Source organism: Chlorocebus sabaeus, chromosome 5 (assembly GCF_047675955.1).
Source record: "Chlorocebus sabaeus isolate Y175 chromosome 5, mChlSab1.0.hap1, whole genome shotgun sequence".
Taxonomy (NCBI): Eukaryota; Metazoa; Chordata; class Mammalia; order Primates; family Cercopithecidae; genus Chlorocebus; species Chlorocebus sabaeus.
In genome coordinates this window covers 52,465,846-52,486,247 of record NC_132908.1, presented here as the reverse complement: position 1 = coordinate 52,486,247, position 20,402 = coordinate 52,465,846, and the positions used below count along the sequence as shown (strand labels likewise).

The window sequence follows — 20,402 nt, the reverse complement described above, 5'->3', positions numbered from 1 at the left end:
GGAAATATGACCTATTACTAGGAGGAAAATCAGCTGATAGAAATAGAAACAGGAATAACAAAGATAGAATAGGAAATAAGAACTTTAAAACTACATATAAATATATTCTAGAAATTTAGGAAATCTATGAACACAATGAGAGAACAGGAATTCTCATTAGCCAAATAGAAGCTAAGAAAAAAACTAAATAAAAATTCAATAAGCAAAAAATGTGGTATCTGAAATGAAACATTTATACTGCAGTAGATACAATTGGTAAACTTGAAGAGTAACAAAATATAGGAAAACCAAAGCATACAGAAAAAGGAAGATGAAAAAAATTAACACAGACTCAGTGACCTATGGAGTAGTTCAAATGGTCTAACATATATGTAATTAGAGGAGAGAAATGAGAAAGATTAGGGGCAGAAAAATTATTTGAAAAAAATATAGCTGAAAATTTTCCAAATTTTATGAAAACTCTAAACTTACAGATCCAAGCAGTTCGATAAACCCCAAAAGCATAAAGAATATCACACCAAGGCAAATCGTAATACAATTTTTCAAAACTAGTAATAAAGAAAAAATGTTAAAAGTAGCCTGATGATAAATTACATACAACAGAACTAGGAAGATAATTATTGTTAATTTCTCATCAGAGACAATAAAAAGAAAAAGACAATGAAATCTGTAATGTACTAGAAGGAAAAAAAATCAACCTAGAATTCTGTATCCAGCAAAAATATTCTACAAAAATGAAGCCAAAATAAAGACATATTTAGACAAAATAAAGTTGAGAGAGCTTATCAACAGAAGATTTGTGCTACAAGAATTGTTCAAGGAAGGTCCTCATGCTTAAGGAAAATGATGAAAAGTGGAACTACATAAAGAAATGAAGGGTGCCAGAAACAGTAAATATGTAGATAAATACAAAATACCTTTCTTTATCAAAGCCTTACTTTCTCTCAAGGGTAATTATTTATAACAAAAATAATTAAAGTGTCTTGTGAGGTTTAAAACACACAAATAACATATGACAATAGCAGAAATAATACGGTAGAGTAAAATGAAAGTATATTGTTGTAAGGTTCACATGCTATAGGTGAAAAAGTATACTATTATTTGAAAGTAGACTGTATTACATTAAATATACAGTTTAGATGTGAAAGATATTGTAAGCCTTGGAGCGACCATTAAAAATAGGTAATTATATCTAATAAGTCAAAAGAAAATATAAAGTGATAAAATGTCAAAAAAATGATTAGTTCAAAAGAAGTCAGAAAAAGAAGAGAGAGTATCCTAGAACAGATGGAACAAACAAAACAAAAACCAAGATAGTAGACTCTGGATGGTAGTAAACCTAACTGTATCAATAATTACATTAAATGTAGGTGGAGTAAATGCTCCAATTAAAAGACAGAAAGTGTCAGATAGAATAAAAAAATCAAGGCCTGAATGAGTCATAAAATGTTCATTTAAGAGATGTATTTAAAAAATAAGGACACAAGTTAATAGTAAAAGGATGAAAAAATATAAACCATGCAAACACTAATGATAAGAAAGTTGGCATGGTTGGAGTAGCTATGGTAACATTAGGAGCATTATTAGAATTAAAGAGGAATATTTCATAATGATAAAAAGGTCAATTCATCAAGACTATGAAAATCATAAGTGATTATGAATCTAAGGGCAGGACATCAGACAAAGTGACTGCTGATAAAACTATAGTTGCAGGTGACAATTTCAATATCCCCTTTTCAATAATTATAGAACAAGCGGACAAAAAGTCAGTGAGGCTATAGAGGGTTTATATAGCATTACCAACTAACCGAACCTAATTTATATTTATTGAACATTACACTCAACAAATGCAGAATACATATTCCTTTCAAATGCACATGGGACATTCAATAAGATATACACAAACTGGGCCATAAAATGAGTTTTGAAACAGTTTTTAATTGAAATTTTTTGAAAAATCAGAGATTCTTTCCCCCTGCTCCAACCAAGCACCCAGCCCAAGACGGAAAACTTTCCTCCTTGTCTTTTTTGTCAGAAGATGGATTTTTCCAGTTCTTTCTTTTACTGAGCCTCTAACCCTTCATCTGTTTTTTCTCCCATGAGGTCTGAGTTTAACATTCCCACCTTATACAAAAAGCTTGTTTTTTGTCTTCCATAGCCAAAAAATACTAAGCCCCTTTGTTACCGAGATTGACAAATGTCTATAGGACAACTGTAACTTTTAGGCTTTTACACAGTTCTGGTTTTCAGCTGCTTTCCACTTTTGGCCAATGAAGAGTTCCCTCAGTATTTTGCATGTTCATCTTATGCATTTCAAAATACGTTTGTGATATTGTGTTCAGTATTCTAGGGGTTTTGTGCCCAGCAGGTTCTCAGGTTATCTAGTTTCCATGTTACTGGAAGTTAAAGCCTGTCAAACAATTGTTTGGTTATTTTAAGGGTTCAGATTACTTTGGCCGAATCAAACATCCCTTCATTTAGAGTCAGGCAGACTTGGCTTTGAAATTTAGCCCTGGTATTCACCAGTTATGTAACTCTGAGCGAGTGATGAAACTTCTCTGAGCCTTAATTTACATAGAAGTTTTAGAGATCATAAGTCTGGGTTTTCAAGTTTGTTGTAAAGATTGTCTCTAATCTTACACAATACAAGGCAGAATACGCAAAAAAAAATTAATGTTATCATTATTCATTCATTCATTCATTCATCAAAGATCGAGTGTTTACTATGTGTCAGGCATACCTTCTATGTGCTAGGAATAACAGACAATAAGTGTATAAACAAGTAAATAATTTCATGTAAGTTCAAGTGTAATAACAAAACAGGTAGTGGGATTGAGAATGTCTGTAGAAACATAATGGGCATTTCTAATTAGTGATTGGAGTTCCTACTGGATGATGTGACATTTGATTTAAAATCTGAACCAAGATGAAAACGTTCTGAAATTAGATTGTGGTGATGGTTGTACAACTCTGTGAATATAGTAAAAACATTAAAATGTATACCGTAAATGGATAAATTGTATGTATATGAATTATATTTCAATGAAGCTGTTTGTTCAAAAGACTAAATGAAGAAGAGAAAGCCAGATAAAAATCCTGGGGAAGTAACACTGTAGCTAAGAGAACAGCAGCACAAAACTCTGAGGCTACAATAGGGCATTAGCCAGTTTGAAGAAAAGATTTGCTGGTAGGAGTTTAATGAGCGAGGAGATTGGAGACAGTTGAGATTTAGACTGTGGGTACGAGCCAGACTCAACACCCTATTTAAGGGTGACAGGGCTTTGTAGCCCATGTTGAATATTTTGATTTTTTTTCCAAAATGCAATGGGGCCTTTGAAAAAAATTAAACTGGAGAAGTGATGTCTGGTTTATGCTTTGAAATAATCACTGTGCTTTCCATAAGGCAAGAGAATTAACAGGATAGAAAAAGCACAAACAGGAAGAAAAGCAAAGGAGATAATTCCACGGTAACTAGAATGAAGTCCTAGGTATCCCACTTTTGACTTAGTCCTCAGTTCCCTCAAACTCTACTTTTTTGATTATATTCTTATTTTGAGAACAGAGGTGTGACTGAAAGGGCCATCACAGCAGAAGGACTGATAAGAAGTAGAGAATTCATGCTCCACCACTACCCACAAAGGAAAAAAGTTATTGTAGTATCCTGAAGTTCAAATTGTCTCTGATTTCCGGTACCTGGACTACTCATAGAAGGTTTTGACATTTTTGGCTGACTGAAAATAGGCCATTCTAAACCGCCTCTGTCTTCCATTTAAAAACTAAGTCAACATTTGATATATATCATTCATCAGTAAGAAAATATATGGCAGAAGCTAAATCTATAAATTCTATAAATCAGGCAGCTGTATCGTTTTATATAAATGATTAAAAGTATGGCCTTTACAATCAGACAAAATTTGATTTAAGCTTTGTCATTTAATGAGTGACTTAGAAATAGTTTTAAATTTTGTTAAATAAAATAAGGGATAAACAAAACTATGAATCATTGAGGTTCAAATGAGTTGAACTGTAAATAAGATGCCTGTACATCACTTAGCACAATGACTAATACACAGTAGGCACTCCAAATAGGTAGCCATTATAATTATTATTGCTTATTGTAATAATTGTTGTCTGTTATTTTTACAAAGGAAAAAATATTTTGAAAAGATGAAATCTACTCACCTTTAAAAGACACGAACCTGTTAACTTCACATAAAATTACCTTCAGGCTAAGTTATGGTTAAAATTACCATACTCTATGTAACCTATAATAATATCAAAATTTTCCTGTAATAAAAGTAGTTTCAAACCAATTTTAACAATTATAAAATCTTCAGCAGATTTTTCAGTAAGTTTTAGCAAACTATTTCTAATTATGAACTACTATGGAATATCGAGTTGGATTTTTTAATAGATCCCAAATGAAAGTCAAACTCATATGGAGAGGTGAAGCCAGCTGGGCTTCTGGGTCGGGTGGGGACTTGGAGAACTTTTCCGTCTAGCTAGAGGATTGTAAATGCACCAATCAGCACTCTGTGTCTAGCTAGAAGATTGTAAATGCACCAATCAGCATTCTGTAAAAATGGACCAATCAGCACTCTGTAAAATGGACCAATCAGCAGGACATGGGTGGGGCCAAATAAGGGAATAAAAGTTGGCCACCTGGGCAAATAGTGGCAACCCGCTGGGGTCCCCTTCCACACTGTGGAAGCTCTATTCTTTTGCTCTTCACAATAAATCTTGCTGCTGCTCACTCTTTGGGTTCGCACCAACTTTAAGAGCTGTAACACTCACTGTGAGGTCTGCAGCTTCATTCTTGAAGTCAGCCAGACCAGGAACCCCACGAGGAGGAACAACCACCTCCGGACACACCACGTTTAAGAGCTGTAACACTCACCCTGAAATCCGCGGCTTCATTCTTGAAGTCAGCGAGACCAAGAACCCACCAGAAGAAATAAATTCTAGACACAATATGTTTAATATTAGAAGAATGATTACACATAGTTTGTTACAGATTTCCATAAAACAGTAGGTACACTTTTTAAAATTTACATTTGCAGAGAATTTTAATGACATTGAAAAATGTTATGCTATAAGTGAAAAAGTAGTATATAAAACAGCATATACACATTCTTGTTTTGAAAATGTAAGAAACTGAAAAAAGATGGAGTAAAATATGTTTAAAATTGGTAATAGTTGATTTAAAGTGGTAGAAGTAAACATAATTTTTTCTGTTTATATTTTTCTCTACCTTTTTAATTTTGCTAATGTGCCTAGGTTCCTTCAAAATAAGAAAATGATAAAGTTAATACGTTATGAAAAATAGGGAGCTGGCTGAAGTGCAATGGAGACAATTTGTTAGAACATGTTGGTTGTTACACAGACACTTGAGAGGTTTGTTGGGAGAGAACGATTACCTAGAAACAAGAGTTACAGTAAATGAGGTAAAAAGGGCAAAAGTTCTTTAGATTACTATCCTATTTGCCAAAGTTTGTGATACGTATTTTGAATATATATGAAGAGTTTCACCTCTATCAAGCCATAGCACTTATTTATCACTCTAACAATTTAACAAAAACTTGAGGCGTTCATTCAAATGAGCAGAAAAGGAAACAAATGTAAAAAGTCTGCTTTCCCGGGAATGGTCTTGTACCAGTATCTTTCTATCCATGTTAGCATTTTCTATATAAGAAACAAATACCCAAAGACTTTTGTAGTAGAGACTCCATCTGTTCCAATATAGTCAATGCCCTTCTATTTGAACATCAATTAATAGCCTTCAGTGAACTACCTTGCATTTGGTAATAGTCTGAAGGTGAGAGTTCTGATTCTGGGAATCAGATAGCTTTACTGCTGTGCCTCATGCAGAGAGTAGACCAGATGTCTTCTAAAAGGGAGGCAGTCTCCTTTAAATATCCATAAGAGCTAGCATTATCATCACACTCAGCCTTATAAGGCTCTAAAAGCAGTGGCAGAGGAGGACGAAACACACATAATGCGAGCAACTGGGTCTATAAGCAGTCAGTATGTCATTATCCTTCAACAGAACTGTTTCAATTGAATTTTTATGGTTTAGAGGTTTTAGGATAAAATATTTCTCACTTCAAAGAGTATTTTTTTATATTATTTTATGAAACCATGGTGCATTTAACTGACTTAATAAAATGTAATTCTTACTTTAAATCTTAAGAGGAGAAAAGCCTCTGTGAAAGAAATCTTTGTTATTGGCAAGGCATATAAGCAGAGTCCTGGTCTGCAATAATATTGATGATCATGACTTGTGTTACTATATAAAATTCAACCGTTCAAAATTCAACATCTTTAAGAATATTGCTACTTTTGGCAAAATTTGAGTTTTTCATTAGAGTAAAACTATTTCTGACATTTCATAAAGCTTAATGCAAACAAAAATGATTAATCATATTCATAAATATGTAAACATGATACTAAAAAGGTATATTACATTCAAGACAAAATAGCAGAACCAGAATTTTTTTAATTGCTAAGAATTTTATGTAGCAAGTTTGTTTATTCAGTAACATAATCACAAAATAGAAATATCACATTCACAGAAATGGAAATAAAGAGCATAAAATATTATTCTAAAACAGGAAAGCAATGGGATCACTTTCAAGAGCCTCATAGAAAACCTTTAATTTACAGTGCTATGCTTTCATGATTAATAGGATTAATGTGTGGTTTTTCTTTGATAAAAGTTATGATTTTTTAGTATTACATACATTCATTGCATATGACAGACACCATGATAAAGATGTACTGTTCTAATTACTTAAACAATTGTTTTGGCTCATTGAACACCTTGTTTAAACAGCTTTAAGACATATAAGAGGCAAATAATTACATATACCTAAGGATAAAATTTTCAGGTATTTAATTATCCAAACACACATTTACCCATTAAATTAGAACACTAACTGCTTAATATGTAAAACTAGTTTGAAATCATGACTCTTGATTAAACACATACTTCAACATCTCTCATGAGACTTCCCAACTTCAAAAATGACTTTAAAAAATTAGCTTGGGGGTGAATCACCAATACATTCAGAAACACAGCCAAAACAAGGAGTTTTATTTCAAAGACTGAATTCAGAAAATAAGCCAACTATTTTTGTACATTATATTAATAAATTGGTTCTTTGTTGAAAATCTCAAACGTGAATGATATTAGCAATATGCATGTATGAGACCCATTAAAAATGGCAATTCAGAAAAATTATTGCTTAACCTAAAGGAAAAATGTTGCTGTTGGATTCCTGCCTGGGTCTTAAATTGTGGTTTTGCATTAATAAAGTAGGTTTTTTGATTCCCTAGCTTTGGGTGATACTTTGAAACCTTTTGTGTTTTCTGTGGAGATACTTCACACAAGCTCTAAAATTTGAGAGTCTACTTAACAAAATAAAATTCCCACTTGGATGATAATATATTAATTCTAATATTATATAAATAGAACAAATCTGATTCATTTATAGGGCAAGTGCTACATTCTGAACTATCTAACTCAAATTAAATTCAACTCTGTGGCAAACAATTCATTTTCTTATTAGCCAATCAACGTTACCTTCAATAAGGCAATTCCCATTTACCCTCTGGCCATAGCAGTTGTCTTAAAACCAAGTTCTAAACCTGTAGTTCATGTAAAAGGATATGATTTCCTTAGCAAGTAGTTAAGAAAATCTATAACAGGCCTGACACGGTGGCTCACGCCTGTGATCCCAGCACTTTGGGAGGCTGAGATGGGTGGATCACCTGAGGTCAGGAGTTCGAAACCAGCCTGGCCAACATGGCAAAACCACATCTCTACTAAAAATACAAAAATTAGTGGGTGTGTTGGTGTGCACCTGTAATCCCAGCTACTCGGGAGTCTGAGGCATGAGAATCACTTGAACCTGGGAGGTGGAGGTTGCAGTGAGCCAAGATTGCACCACTGCACTCCAGCCTAAGTGACAGAGTAACACTCCACCTCAAAAAACAAAAGAGAAAAAAACTACAATAGAGATGTATGTTAAAGAGAATATAAGTTCTTAAGAAGTTGCATCTAATTAATGAAGCTCTCCCTTCCCATATTCAGTGATCCAAGACACTGAAATTTAAATGGAAAATGAATCTTTAAAGTTATAGATGTAAAATTCTGAGATTCTTCATTCTTATTTCCCAAATGGAAAAGGATTAGAAATAATAGAATATTATTGATTTTTAGAGGAAAGTAGATTAAAAAGTGTTTATATTTTTAAAACTTTATATAAGGTTGCTCAATCCTCACCAATAGTAAGACCATTGCACTCATTTGTATGTGCAAATTAAACCGGAAAATCCATAAAAACATATGTATCACCAGTAAACAAATCAGTAAAGTACGATATAACATAAAAGAAAAAGAAATATTGCTTGATTTTTTCCAATAAAAGCAAGGTTAATAAAAACATTTTTAGTAAGAAAATCTATCATTTTTATTAAAAAAAATCTTTCAATTTTAAACATCATTACCAACACATTAAAAGTATTATCAATAAGTGCCTTTACAATTTCAAGCAAAAGCTACTGTGTTTTCCTTATTAGAAATACTGCTTTCAGTCATCTTTTTTGTCTGAGGCACTCTCTTCATGCTTTTCAGGGCTGACTTTATTACTGGCAATGGAGGGGGTTGTCTGGACTTCTTTTGGTAATGAAAACACATGACACGTCTGGAGGTCTAGGTATGTTGTAAATATCTTAGCATATTCTGGATGCCTTAAGGCAAAACTTTTAAATTCCTCTAGAAGAGAAAGAAAAAAAAATCCAGTAAGTTGGGGTGAATCTTCTTTTGACATGATGCAGATTAATAAATGACTCTAACAATGCAATTATTACAAAATCCTACTACTCAACACACAAACATTGCTGATGAAAATAAAAGTTGTACAACCACTTTGGGAGATAGTTTTTCCATTATTTAGTCAAGTTGAAGATATACACACTCTTTGACCCATTAATTCTACTCTGAGGTATATATCCTAGAGAAATTTGTGCATATTGTACTCTGAGAGACATGCATGAGAATGTTCACAGCAACATTATTTATAATAGATAAAAAATAAAAACAACTTGGATGTCCATCAACAGTAGAAATGCATAAATAAATTGTGTCATACTCATGGAACATAAGGCTATAAGGCAATGAAAATGAATGAACAGCTAGTAGTCACAATGTGGATTAATCTTAAAGCCATAATGTTTAATGAAAAAAGCAAGATATAAAGTAACACATAATTGTATGAGTCTATTTATATAAAGTTCAAAAACTTAGACAAAACTAAAATTTAATATTTAAAGAGACATACTTTAGGGGTGAACTGTTAAAGTAAAATAAAGCAAGGCAGAGATTCCTTTTTAAGTCAGGATAACAACCCTCTTCTTTAAGAGAGAGGTAGAGGTGTGGTTGGGAAAGGGCACACAGGGGTTTCTGGAGTTGTGGAAAAGCTCTATTTCTTGACTTGAATGGTAGTTACACAGGTGTTCACTTTATAAAACTTCATTGTGCTTTATATGTTTTATTTAGTTTTCTATATTTTTGTTATTTCTAGCAATTTAAAAAATGTGTAATCCCAGCACTTTGGGAGGCCGAGACGGGCGGATCACGAGGTCAGGAGATCGAGACCATCCTGGCTAACACAGTGAAACCCCGTCTCTACTAAAAACACAAAAAACTAGCCGGGCGAGGTGGCGGGCGCCTGTAGTCCCCGCTACTCGGGAGGCTGAGGCAGGAGAATGGCGTAAAACCCGGGAGGCGGAGCTTGCAGTGAGCTGAGACCCGGCCACTGCACTCCAGCCCGGGTGACAGAGCAAGACTCCGTCTCAAAAAAAAAAAAAAAATTCTATTACCCACCACTTTCTATAACTCGTTTTTAAAATTATTTGAGCCCTTAACTCTGGTACAGAAAAATAGTCTTAAAAAGCTGAGCCTTGATTTATAATCAATAATGGATAGGAAAGTGTACAATATATAATAATCATACCACAAGACCTCCAAGTAGAGGAGTTCTTTTTAATCTCAAGTGTTTTAGAAGCTGGGATAGGGATATAAAAGGCTTACTCAGTTAATTATCAGGATTTGAACCTCAATCCTCCAGTAACCTGGAGTTTCTGAAATATTATTCTGTCTTCTATTTTCAAATCCTTCTACTCTCTACTTTTGAGTGGATAAAACTTTATTGGGCTTATTACAGCAAAGACAGCATGGTCTTTGGATTAGTTGCCATTTGGCTCTATAATAAAATAATTTTAACTCAATGTCCTATTTCTATCCATTTACTTTTTAAAAATTCTCTGATAAGCAAGGGTCTGCGTCATGACACATTAGACTACCTTACTCTTGAATATAAAAATAGGTCTTAGTCTGCAGTGACCTGTGATCATGCCATTGCACTCCAGCCAGGGCAACGGAGTGAGACCCTATCTCAAAAAAAAAAACAAATATACAAACAGGTCTTAGTGATGAGGAAGTCACCAGATTGAACCCAAATCATTATTTGCAATTGCAATGTTGTTTTGCATTAATAAACCACTTTTTATTTCTAAATCAGGCAAACTACTAATTGTTCTTTATTAACTTCCAAAATAAAGTTGCTAGTTTCTAGGAATACATTATAGAAAAAAATAAAAATAAAGTTTCATCTACATGAGTCTGTTTCAATGACAGAGACACATAGAAGACTTAAGTGACTTCGAAGATAAGTGAGCATGACAGTTGATCTACTGAAACCAAGAACTTTAATTTCAAGACTTGTGCTATGGCCAAAAGATCAAGATTCTCTGTTGGGATGTCAGTGGCATTAAAGAGTAACTCATTTCTAGAAGTCCTGTGATTGACTCTACGTGGAATTTGAGTATTAATTTAGATAACGGAAAACTGAAAATAAATTAATTTAAGGCAGCAGTCCCCAGCCATTTTGGCATCAGGGACCGGTTTCATGGAAGACAATTTTTCCATGGATGGTAAAGGGGATGGAGGAGATGGTTTTAGAATGAAACTGTTCAACCTCAGATCATCAGGCACTGGATTCTTATAAGGAGCATGCAACCTAGATCCCTGGCATGCGCAGTTCACAATAGGGTTCATGCACTCCGATGAGAATCGAATGCCTCCACTGATCAGACAGGAGGCAGAGTTCAGGCAGTAATGCTCACTCGCCTGCCGCTCACCTCCTGCTGTGCAACTCTGTTCCTAACGGCCACAGATCAGTACCGGTCCATGGCCCAAGGGTTGGGAACCCCTGATTTAAAGGATCACATTTAAACAATTTAAATGGTCACATTCATGACAGATATCAATATCTACTTTTTAAACAAAATTATACTTAAATACTTCAAACATGCTTGAAAAAAATAGCAGATTTGCCTATTTGCAGAATAAGGGGAGATATTCTGTATTCTGCAAAGAAAAAGGTTGAACTCTAAAAAACAAAGCAGATTTCCCTGCAAAATTACTTAAATCAACAGGTTATAATGGTTTTCTACAAATCATTTTTAGTATTAGCTTCCATTGAAGTAGTTATTCCAATAGTTTTTCAAAATTTAGCAGTTTAGAGTAATAGTCTTACTTATGAAAAGAAAATAGCCAGGGAAGAATTAGTACAAATGAGTTTACGACTCATAAGTTTCATTTCAGTATTTATACTTCCCATTTTATGCTATTTTTTCAAATGAACTCAATAGATTAAGTGCTCTAGGCATTTAATTATCTAAATGACAGTAATTAAAAGTAAGAGAAGTATGCAATCTACTTTCCCCATCCCATGAAAGTTAACAAGCTGAAACTCTTGAACACCATAAGGAAAGAGTAATTAAAGAGGAGTCTCCCTCCAGCCTCAGGGAAAAGACTGGGGAAGATAAGCCAGCTTGACATCCATGACCACATCAAACCCAAGATGGGGAAACAATTATCTTGCCCTCACCATTGAGGTGTGTTTCTCAACAACTACACTGTGAATATAGAGAAACTTCAGCCCAGTGCAACTTGTTTTGATGGGTGGACTTGAGCCATCAAGAGAAAAGACAGTTACTGATGGATAGACCTGCCACTTTGCCACAAGGTCTTTCTCCCTGATAGATCCTAACTCACAGGAGCTGCTAGCAAGATGGCATGAGACAAGGAATGTGAAAAGTTACATAGGTCACTAATAGTAAACATCAATAAATGGTTTAGCTACTATTATTGTTGGTGCCTCAGTCCATGTTCCTTTACTATAGTTGCAACCTATTTGGTTTACTTGTTCAGTTTTGCCTGGCCACACTGACAGCAGAGAGCACTAAAGTGTAGAGTCAATCGTGCAGGCTCCAAAGCCGAACTGTTTTGGTTTTTGAATTGTGGTTCTGATGTTCTTTAGCTAAATTATCTTAGATAAGTTACTTACATTCTTTGTATCTTAGTAAAATAAGAATAATTAAGAATACCAATTAGATAGGCTTGCTATAAAGGTTAAATGGGTTAATATATATAAAATGTTTAGAAGAGTGCCTAGCATTTAAGTCCTCAATAATTAGCTATTACTATTATGCCATTACTAATATTATTACTGTGGTCATCATTATTACTATTATGTCTATTATTAATGTAATTAGTTAAGACAAACAGCACTCTTGAGCATCAGTCCATAGTCTGGATGCTCTCCTTGTAAACTAAGTCAGGAGGCCAAATTGCCTACTCACCATAGGAAATTGAGTCCCCTTGGGCTATTTCCTTGAAGAGACCAGAAACATCAAGGTCAGGCACTCCAAGGGAAGCCTGTAGAATGGTAGAGAACTCTTCCTCTGTTATGTAGCCATCCTCATCAACATCAAAGAGCTGAAGAAAATAAAATGTAAGAATTAGTTCCCTCAGAGTCATAGTGGTAGGGAATAATCTTAGAAAATAAAGTCTTTAATAATTCAAACATCTACTGTGGCACGGGCTATAAATATGTATATTAAGAAAATATCATCTCTGCTACCCTCACAACACCTGTAGCTTGATGGTTGAGAGAGACAGGATTAAAACAGGAGCTATACCGATGGTACATAACAGGGGAGCTCCATGGGGAGCATAATGAATCCTACCCAGAGAGGTCCAAGAACGCTTCACAGGAGCTGACATTTGAGTTGGGTCTTAGAACATTAAGAGAAGTTCCCAGAATATACAGGGAATGGCAAGTGATTGCTTGGGGCTCCAGTCAGGAGATAGAGACAAACAGGAATCAGATCATGGTGTGTATATAATTCCTCACCAAATCCTGTAGGAGTATAATGGGAGTGAAGGTAGTGTGATCCCATGAGAACTGAGAAAACTTTGAGGCAGAGTATGGAGGATGAATTGGGAGCAAGAGGTTGATAAAACTAGAGGCAGGAAAACCAATTAAGAGTCTGGTTTTGAGATGTAGGAAGGATAGGAAGGGATAGAATTCATAAAAAGCAAAGACAAGACTTGCATATCAATAAGGGGTCTGTAGTGATGGAAAGGACAGAAGTAAAAATGATATCTTCTAGCTTAGGCAACTGGGTGAAAGCTGATTACATTAACCAAAGTGGGAAAACAGAACAAGTGCCAATGAGATCAAGAATTAGACCTAGATAGGTTAAATTTGAATCAGAGGTTCCAGGAGTAAATAAGAGATTCAGAATATCAGTTTAGAAAACTGAGGAGTCTTGAGATATGAATTTGGGTAAAAATGGAAACTATGGGCATGTTTGAGCTTATCTGTAGAGAATGCACAAAGTAAAGCAAGGCCTGGGAACAGCAACAGCTGAGGTATGAGTAGTGAAGAGGAACTGACAGAAAAGGCTTAGAAGCAGCAGCCAGACAGGAGAACCAGGAAATAAGAGCATGCATCTTAGAAGCTAAGGGGGTGTGTTCAGGAAAGAGAAAGAGATGCTAACAGTGGTAAGGGCCAACAGAGCAAAATGCCATAGGAAGGCCAAGCAAGAAGCAAAACCGTTTGTTGGATTTGATTATCAGAGGATCCTGATGACTTTAGTAAACAATTTCAGGGGACCAGAAGCCAGACTGTAATAGGAATCAAGAGATGAATAGAAGTGAAAAGCACAGGCAAGAAGTATGGACTCTTCATTTTAAGAAATTATGAAACAAAGGGAAAGAGATAATCGGGGTAGTACGCAAGCACAAAAGAGGTTATTTTAGGAAGGGAGAGACTGAATATGTTTTAGGAGGAGGGGAAAAGGCAGTAGAGTGGAGTAGACTGAAAGTCATGCAGCAAAATAAGGATAACTGATGAATAATTAATATTCCATATTCAAAATCCTCTCCTGGGTCTCAAGAATTTTTAATTATATGAGTACTTACTTTTTATAAGTACTGATCAAAAGTGTTCAAATCACTTTACATGTATTAACTCACTCAACCCTCACAATAGTCTTATGGTAGGTGCCTCTGTCAGTCCTATCTTACAGATGGGAAAGCTGAGGCACAAGGAAGTTAGGTAACTTTTCTCAAGGTCACACCACCTGCAAGTAGTACAGGGGACATCCAAATCCAGGCAGATAATACCTAGAGTTCCTGATGTTGAGATTTCTACTTCTGACCAAATACAAGATCAAAAACGGAGAAAAACAGATATTAGATAAGGGGTGATAACTATGAAAAAAATAATAAGCAAATACTGAATCATGTTTTAATGGTCCCTAAAGGGTAGGAGGATAAAAAAAATGTAACTTGAAATTGAGATTTGTTGCCCCAGCAGACAAAGCTCTGGTTTCAATTCCATTTCTTACCACTCAGTCCCTAGTTAGGGAATACAATAGTTGAAAAGTGAAAAGTGAATTGGCATCTATTTTCACAAACTGTAGACCTCAGGCTCTTCATGTGCCTTGGACTTCACACAGTAATTGCTGGGACTCAGTCATAGCTCCCTCCTCACAAGCTCTAAGCTTTCTTCAGAGGCCTTCCATTTCTAAACAGTTTGCACCAACTCATCTGAACAGTCTAAATTCTTGCCAGGTTTCGTGCTTTGGTGTCTCTCACTTCTGTGTAAGTTCCTTTTATATGGTCCATACTAGAGACTTTTATTTCTTCTATATGTGTCCTTTGCCATAACTCCCCTCACTAAACTCTTCAATTTCCCTCACTTGCTCGTCACTACCCACTACAAAGTTCCTAGATCTAAGGTAAACCCCATGCATGATCTGGACTCTGGTAGAAAGTTTAACACCTCAGTTTCCTTTGAAATGGGGACTGATATCTCCCCATTGCACAGAATAATGTGGAATCTTAATGAAAACATTCTGTCTTTCCCATCAAGCACATGGCCCAAGACCAGCTGGACCCTCCCTGAAATGTGTATTATGAACAGAGTTGAAGTTTGCTCATTTTAACTGCAGTGCCCAGGGAGGGTGTAAGGCTGTTCCTGCAGCCAGGACCTCTGAATCTGCCTGGCTGTGAGTTTTCCCTTGAGTCTACTCCCTGGCCTTACAAATAATTCCACTTTGGCGTCAGTCAGCCAGTCTATCTTATTGCTTGCAAATGAAGAATCCTGACTACTATTCTACCTCTAAGTGTCACTGTGAAGGTGAAATAAGATAAAAGATGGGAAATTAACTGTGAAGTGCTATCCAAATAAAAGTATGTAAAAGAATCCTATATATGAAAGGATACTACTAAATAAAAAGTATGCAAAAACACTTTCAAAACATAAAATACACTTGAAAAGGAGGGTTAAAAAATAACCAATGTAAAGCATAATTCTTGCCTTACTGAAAAAAAAAGGTAATTATAGTTTTAAGTCTTCCTTTCTTCCCTTCCCCTTCCCCAAACCAAGGTCTAAGCTAGATAAAAATCTCACAGCTTCTTTCAAAACGTAATTACTGTGATTAAGGGCCAAATTTTATATCAGGTCTTTCATTGGTAAACCAAAAATGACCATTTGCTCAACTAAACTTACAATTACACATACAATCCCCAAACAGAAACAGAAATATCTAGATCAGAATAAGTTAGCTATGTGTGTAATTTTAGGTTTTATGATGAATAAGTCTGTAAAAGCTGAAGGATTTAAACTTTGGAAAAAGTCTGGCCCTTGCCTTATGACCATCTGCTAAGCATCAACCATTTAGGTTCTTTACAGGCGTAGCAGTTAACTCAGTTTAAACCAATCTGAAATAAAAAGTAAACTCAGGGGCTCTTCTATCAATGGTAGTGCACATGAAAATTCCTAAGGCTTATCCCAAGTGGCCTCTAAGACATAAGAAATGAACTCTTGGAAGAAGAAAGTCTTTCTAGATAATAGAGGGGGAAAAGACTTCTTGGAAATGCAGGGAGACATTCTTCTCCAAGAAAGGCAGGAAAAGATGAGTAGAAAACAGAAACAGAAGGCCAGGCGCGGTGGCTCACACCTGTAATCCCAGCACTTTGGGAGACCGAGGCGGGCGGATCATGAGGTCAGGAGACCAAGACCATCCTGGCTAACATGGTGAAACCCTGTCTCTACGAAAAATACAAAAAATTAGCCAGGCGAGGTGGCGGGCACCTGTAGTCCCAGCTACCCGGGACTCTGAGGCAGGAGAACGGTGTGAACCTGGGAGGTGGAGCTTGCAGTGAGCCGAGATTGCGCCACTGCACTCCAGCCTGGGCAACAGAGTGAGACTCCGTCTCAGAAAAAAAAAAGAAAAAAAGAAAACAGAAACAGAGAAGGTCTGCAGCTCTCCTGCTGGATGAAAGCAAGGGAACTACGTGGCTGTACAACAAGGGCAAATATACACAGCTTAGCAAGACAACAAGAGAAATCAAGTTTCTCTTTTACTTGAGAGACGACCTTAGAACTAAAAGGGCATATCATATTTAAACATACTGATTAGATGAAGCCCCTTTACTCTCTGAACAGAACCCACATTTTGGGAATGTATTCTTCCCTCTTCTTTTGCACTTGTAAGTAAATGGTCCTCAAAATTCAAACTTTCATCAAGCTCTGTGGGAACCAGGGATATGAATTTTATTCATCAGCTCCCAATTTAGATCCCTGTATTGCTGTGAAAATATATGTGATACTACAGGAAGCCATGAGGGGTGGGAAATTGGGACATTTATGATGGTGTTCACTTGATGCCACAATGACAAAACAAATGTCATTTAAAAAAAGTACCACTGAAAATATCACTGACATACAGAATGAGAAAATAAGGATAGATGAGAACTTTCCAGAGAGTGAATTAGGATGACTAGTGACAGGTGGTGTTTATTTATAAATTTCCCCTTTGGGGCTTCAAAATGGGGAAGCTGAAAAGAAATAATTTTTTAAGTTAGCTTGTGAAATCTCCTGCTCTTCAATCTTGATGCTGTTAATTAGGCTACTTCTAGAGACTTTTTGCGTAAACAAATGCTTGTGTTTTCTTTATTCTCAGTAGCAACTGACTTAATCACATTATTGTCCTGTACATGTCACAGCAGATCTATAAAATCATGTAATAGATTCACTGATTTCCAAATAATACACTTAGAGTCAACACTTGTTTACAAGGCAGACCAAGATGCTTTCAGTGGGGCTGACATTACCTTAAATGCCACCTGGATGATCTCCTCTGTATTGGCAGGGTTGCACAAGACAGCCAGGCCAATCACATACTCTCGGAAGTCGATGCTGCCGTCATGGTTCTGTGAAAGGATGGGAGAAATCAATTAGAAGAGCCACTAGTGGAATTACTATTAATCCTACTACAAGGTGAAATTCAGGTATGTCTTATAGCTCAACATCATCATTCACTGTTCCTATTTGGAGAAAAGTCTCACTGAGAAGGAACAGCAAGCAAGTAGCCCAACTATTCCCAAGAAGGAAGAAAAATATATTTTCTGTTTAGCAATAAATAGAAACTATTTATGACTGGGGCCATTTATCATGGCTCAATCTCACCCAGTGTGGGTTCTTGAGCTCAGCTTTGCCATGACTGGAGCCCCTCTGGGAGGCAGGACCTGTGAATTTCATCCTTTGTGGAAGTGAAGTGTTCATTCCACAATTACTGGTGGTCCTGCCATAAAGACCAACATCAAACGGTCATTAAGGGTCCTAAAGGGTTACTAAGCAATCTTCCACATGTGGAAAATGGAAAGAAAAGAAAAAGGGCAATAATCACAGCTACATTTTTTCTTTCTTCCAGGCTTAATCTGAAGTAAACCAGGAGCAACTGAAGCAAACTTAGGCAACTTTAATAGCCCTGGGGGACATCAATCACCCCAGAAGATCTTGCACTTCTAAGCCAATGAAAATAAAGCATAACTAGTATAATACACCTTAGGAGGCATTTCCTGATGGCAATATAAAGGAAGAAATTGATCATTGTAATTCGGGCTGATTAAATACAGAGTTTTCCCTGTACATTAACTGTTTACCTAGACAGGAGCTCTAAGAATATGAAAATGGAGAGAAGAAAGCTTAGGAGAAAAGGAAGAGAGAGAGAGAGAGAGAGAGATAAGGCAGACAATAGGGAGGACTGAAAGAAGAGAGACCAGACAGAGAACTAAAAAAGAAAGACGGAGAAGAGGAGAACAGACAAATGAGATGGAAGTGTTAGAAAAAGATAGAGAGGTGGAGGGAGTGTAGGAGGAAGGAGAAAGAAAGAGAACTGTAAGTACTTGATTATAATACCAGGTGTTAGAATCATTTTGGCAGCAAAATTTTCAAGTGATACATTCCCAGATAAACTATGAGCTAGTAACAACAAAGCTAGGGCAGTACTTAATTTGATAGACTAATAATAATATTTGACACCACAAGAGTATGATAAGAGTCTGTGATGAAGTATCTACACTTCAATCAAAAGTTTCTTAAAAGCAAGGGCTGTTTTCTTTGTGTAACAGTGTATTCTCATTCTGCGGCAGAGACAGGGGCTAAGGGAAAAAAAAAAAACAAGAACAAACTTTTTCTCATCTACCCTTACCTACTACTCTAGGTTCATAGAACTTTCACTTCAAAACACTAAGCCAAGAATTCTTTGCTGGAGTTTCATGGATGAATTTGGGGAAGGGAGGGCTGTGAAGCCCCTGAAATGGTATGCAATTTTTATGACATCTTTCTAGAGAAAAATGTAGCTTTTATCAGCTTCTCAAAGCAACCCAAACTTAAAAAGTTAAGAATCATTTTCACCATATTGCTTTATCTTACTGCAGGGCGGAAACTAAAAGGAGCAATAATTTAATCTCACTTTCCCACCAGAGAAGGTAGAAACAGAGGTTGCGAAATTTCCCTAAAGGAACAAGGTTTATTTCTGAAACAAACATTCAGGTCCTCTGACTTCCTTTTGTCTGATTACCAGTTTGTCAGAGAGCTGTTTTTTCTGTTTGTTTGTTTGTTTGTTTTTCCTTTTCTTTAATCAGCTTTATTTGTGTTGATTACATTTACATTCAACAGAATGCATCCATTTTAAATGTAGAGTTTGACGTGTTTTTTGGTTTTTGGTTTTTTTAAAGATATGCTCTTACTCTCTTGCCCAGGCTGGAGTGCAGTGGCTATCCATAGGCACGATCATAAGCGCACTACAGGCTCGAACTCCTTGTCTCAAGAGATCCTTCCACGTCATCCTCCAAAGGAGCTGTAACTACAGGCATGTGCCACCACACCCAGCTTAGTTTGATGTGTTTTGACAAATGTATACACCATGGTAACCAGCACCACAGTCAGTATCTACATTTTCATCACTCTAGAAGTTTCAGAGAAGGCAGAGTATTAAAGGAAATCTTTTCCATCTTTGCCACCACCATTTAATTTTCTTATGCACTCTGGAGGGCTGTTTTTATTGAGCCTTAGAGGTTGAGGAGCTTCTTGAAACATGGCTATATTGCTCAACATAGATACATTTCATCTGCAATTAACTTTTTCCACTAAGCAACATAGAAGTCTTAAATAGAAGTTCTTAAGAACAGAGCCAAGAATGATTTATGGACACTGAAGTTACTATCACAGATTGTCTGAATAATTGGAAATACTCCTTTGAATTTATGTTGTATCTTTATTGTGAGACATCCAGTTTTTATCTATACTACCAAACCCTATGTGTAACACAGGTCAAGCATCATTAAGTCATTTTGCAGATGGAGAAATAGCAGTGTGACAAACTCTTAACATTACCACTAGTCACAGAACAAGGTAATATTCTGGACCTCTAATTTCATTAACATATGAGTGGTTCTGAATGACAAAGAATGTTAAAGCAGATGATCACAAGAGAGGGTATATGAATGTTTTCATCCTAGTAATGTGAAGGAAAAAGCAGCATGGAAATTATTCTGAGAGATTATATTATTGGATTAGTAAATCAATACACTGTTAAGATTCCAAATTCAGAATAACAAAATTTAGAACTGGAAGGAATCTTATAAATCATCCATTCAACTTCTTCATTTTTACCAATGAAAAAAATGAGACAAA

The 20,402-nt window shown here is 35.9% G+C and overlaps 1 protein-coding gene across 1 annotated transcript in view; it reads right to left on the bottom strand.

The window, feature by feature from the left end:
• Nucleotides 1-7,771: 7,771 nt before the first annotated feature.
• LPCAT2 (lysophosphatidylcholine acyltransferase 2) overlaps nucleotides 7,772-20,402 on the bottom strand; it is a 78,286-nt gene continuing 65,655 nt past the window's right edge. The window contains exons 12-14 of the mRNA XM_007993330.3: nucleotides 17,537-17,635; nucleotides 12,709-12,844; nucleotides 7,772-8,776 (exon numbers count right to left, since the gene is read on the bottom strand). Coding sequence (XP_007991521.2) covers nucleotides 8,592-8,776; nucleotides 12,709-12,844; nucleotides 17,537-17,635 — 420 coding nt within the window. The 3' untranslated portion in view covers nucleotides 7,772-8,591. The remainder of the gene's footprint in view (nucleotides 8,777-12,708; nucleotides 12,845-17,536; nucleotides 17,636-20,402) is intronic.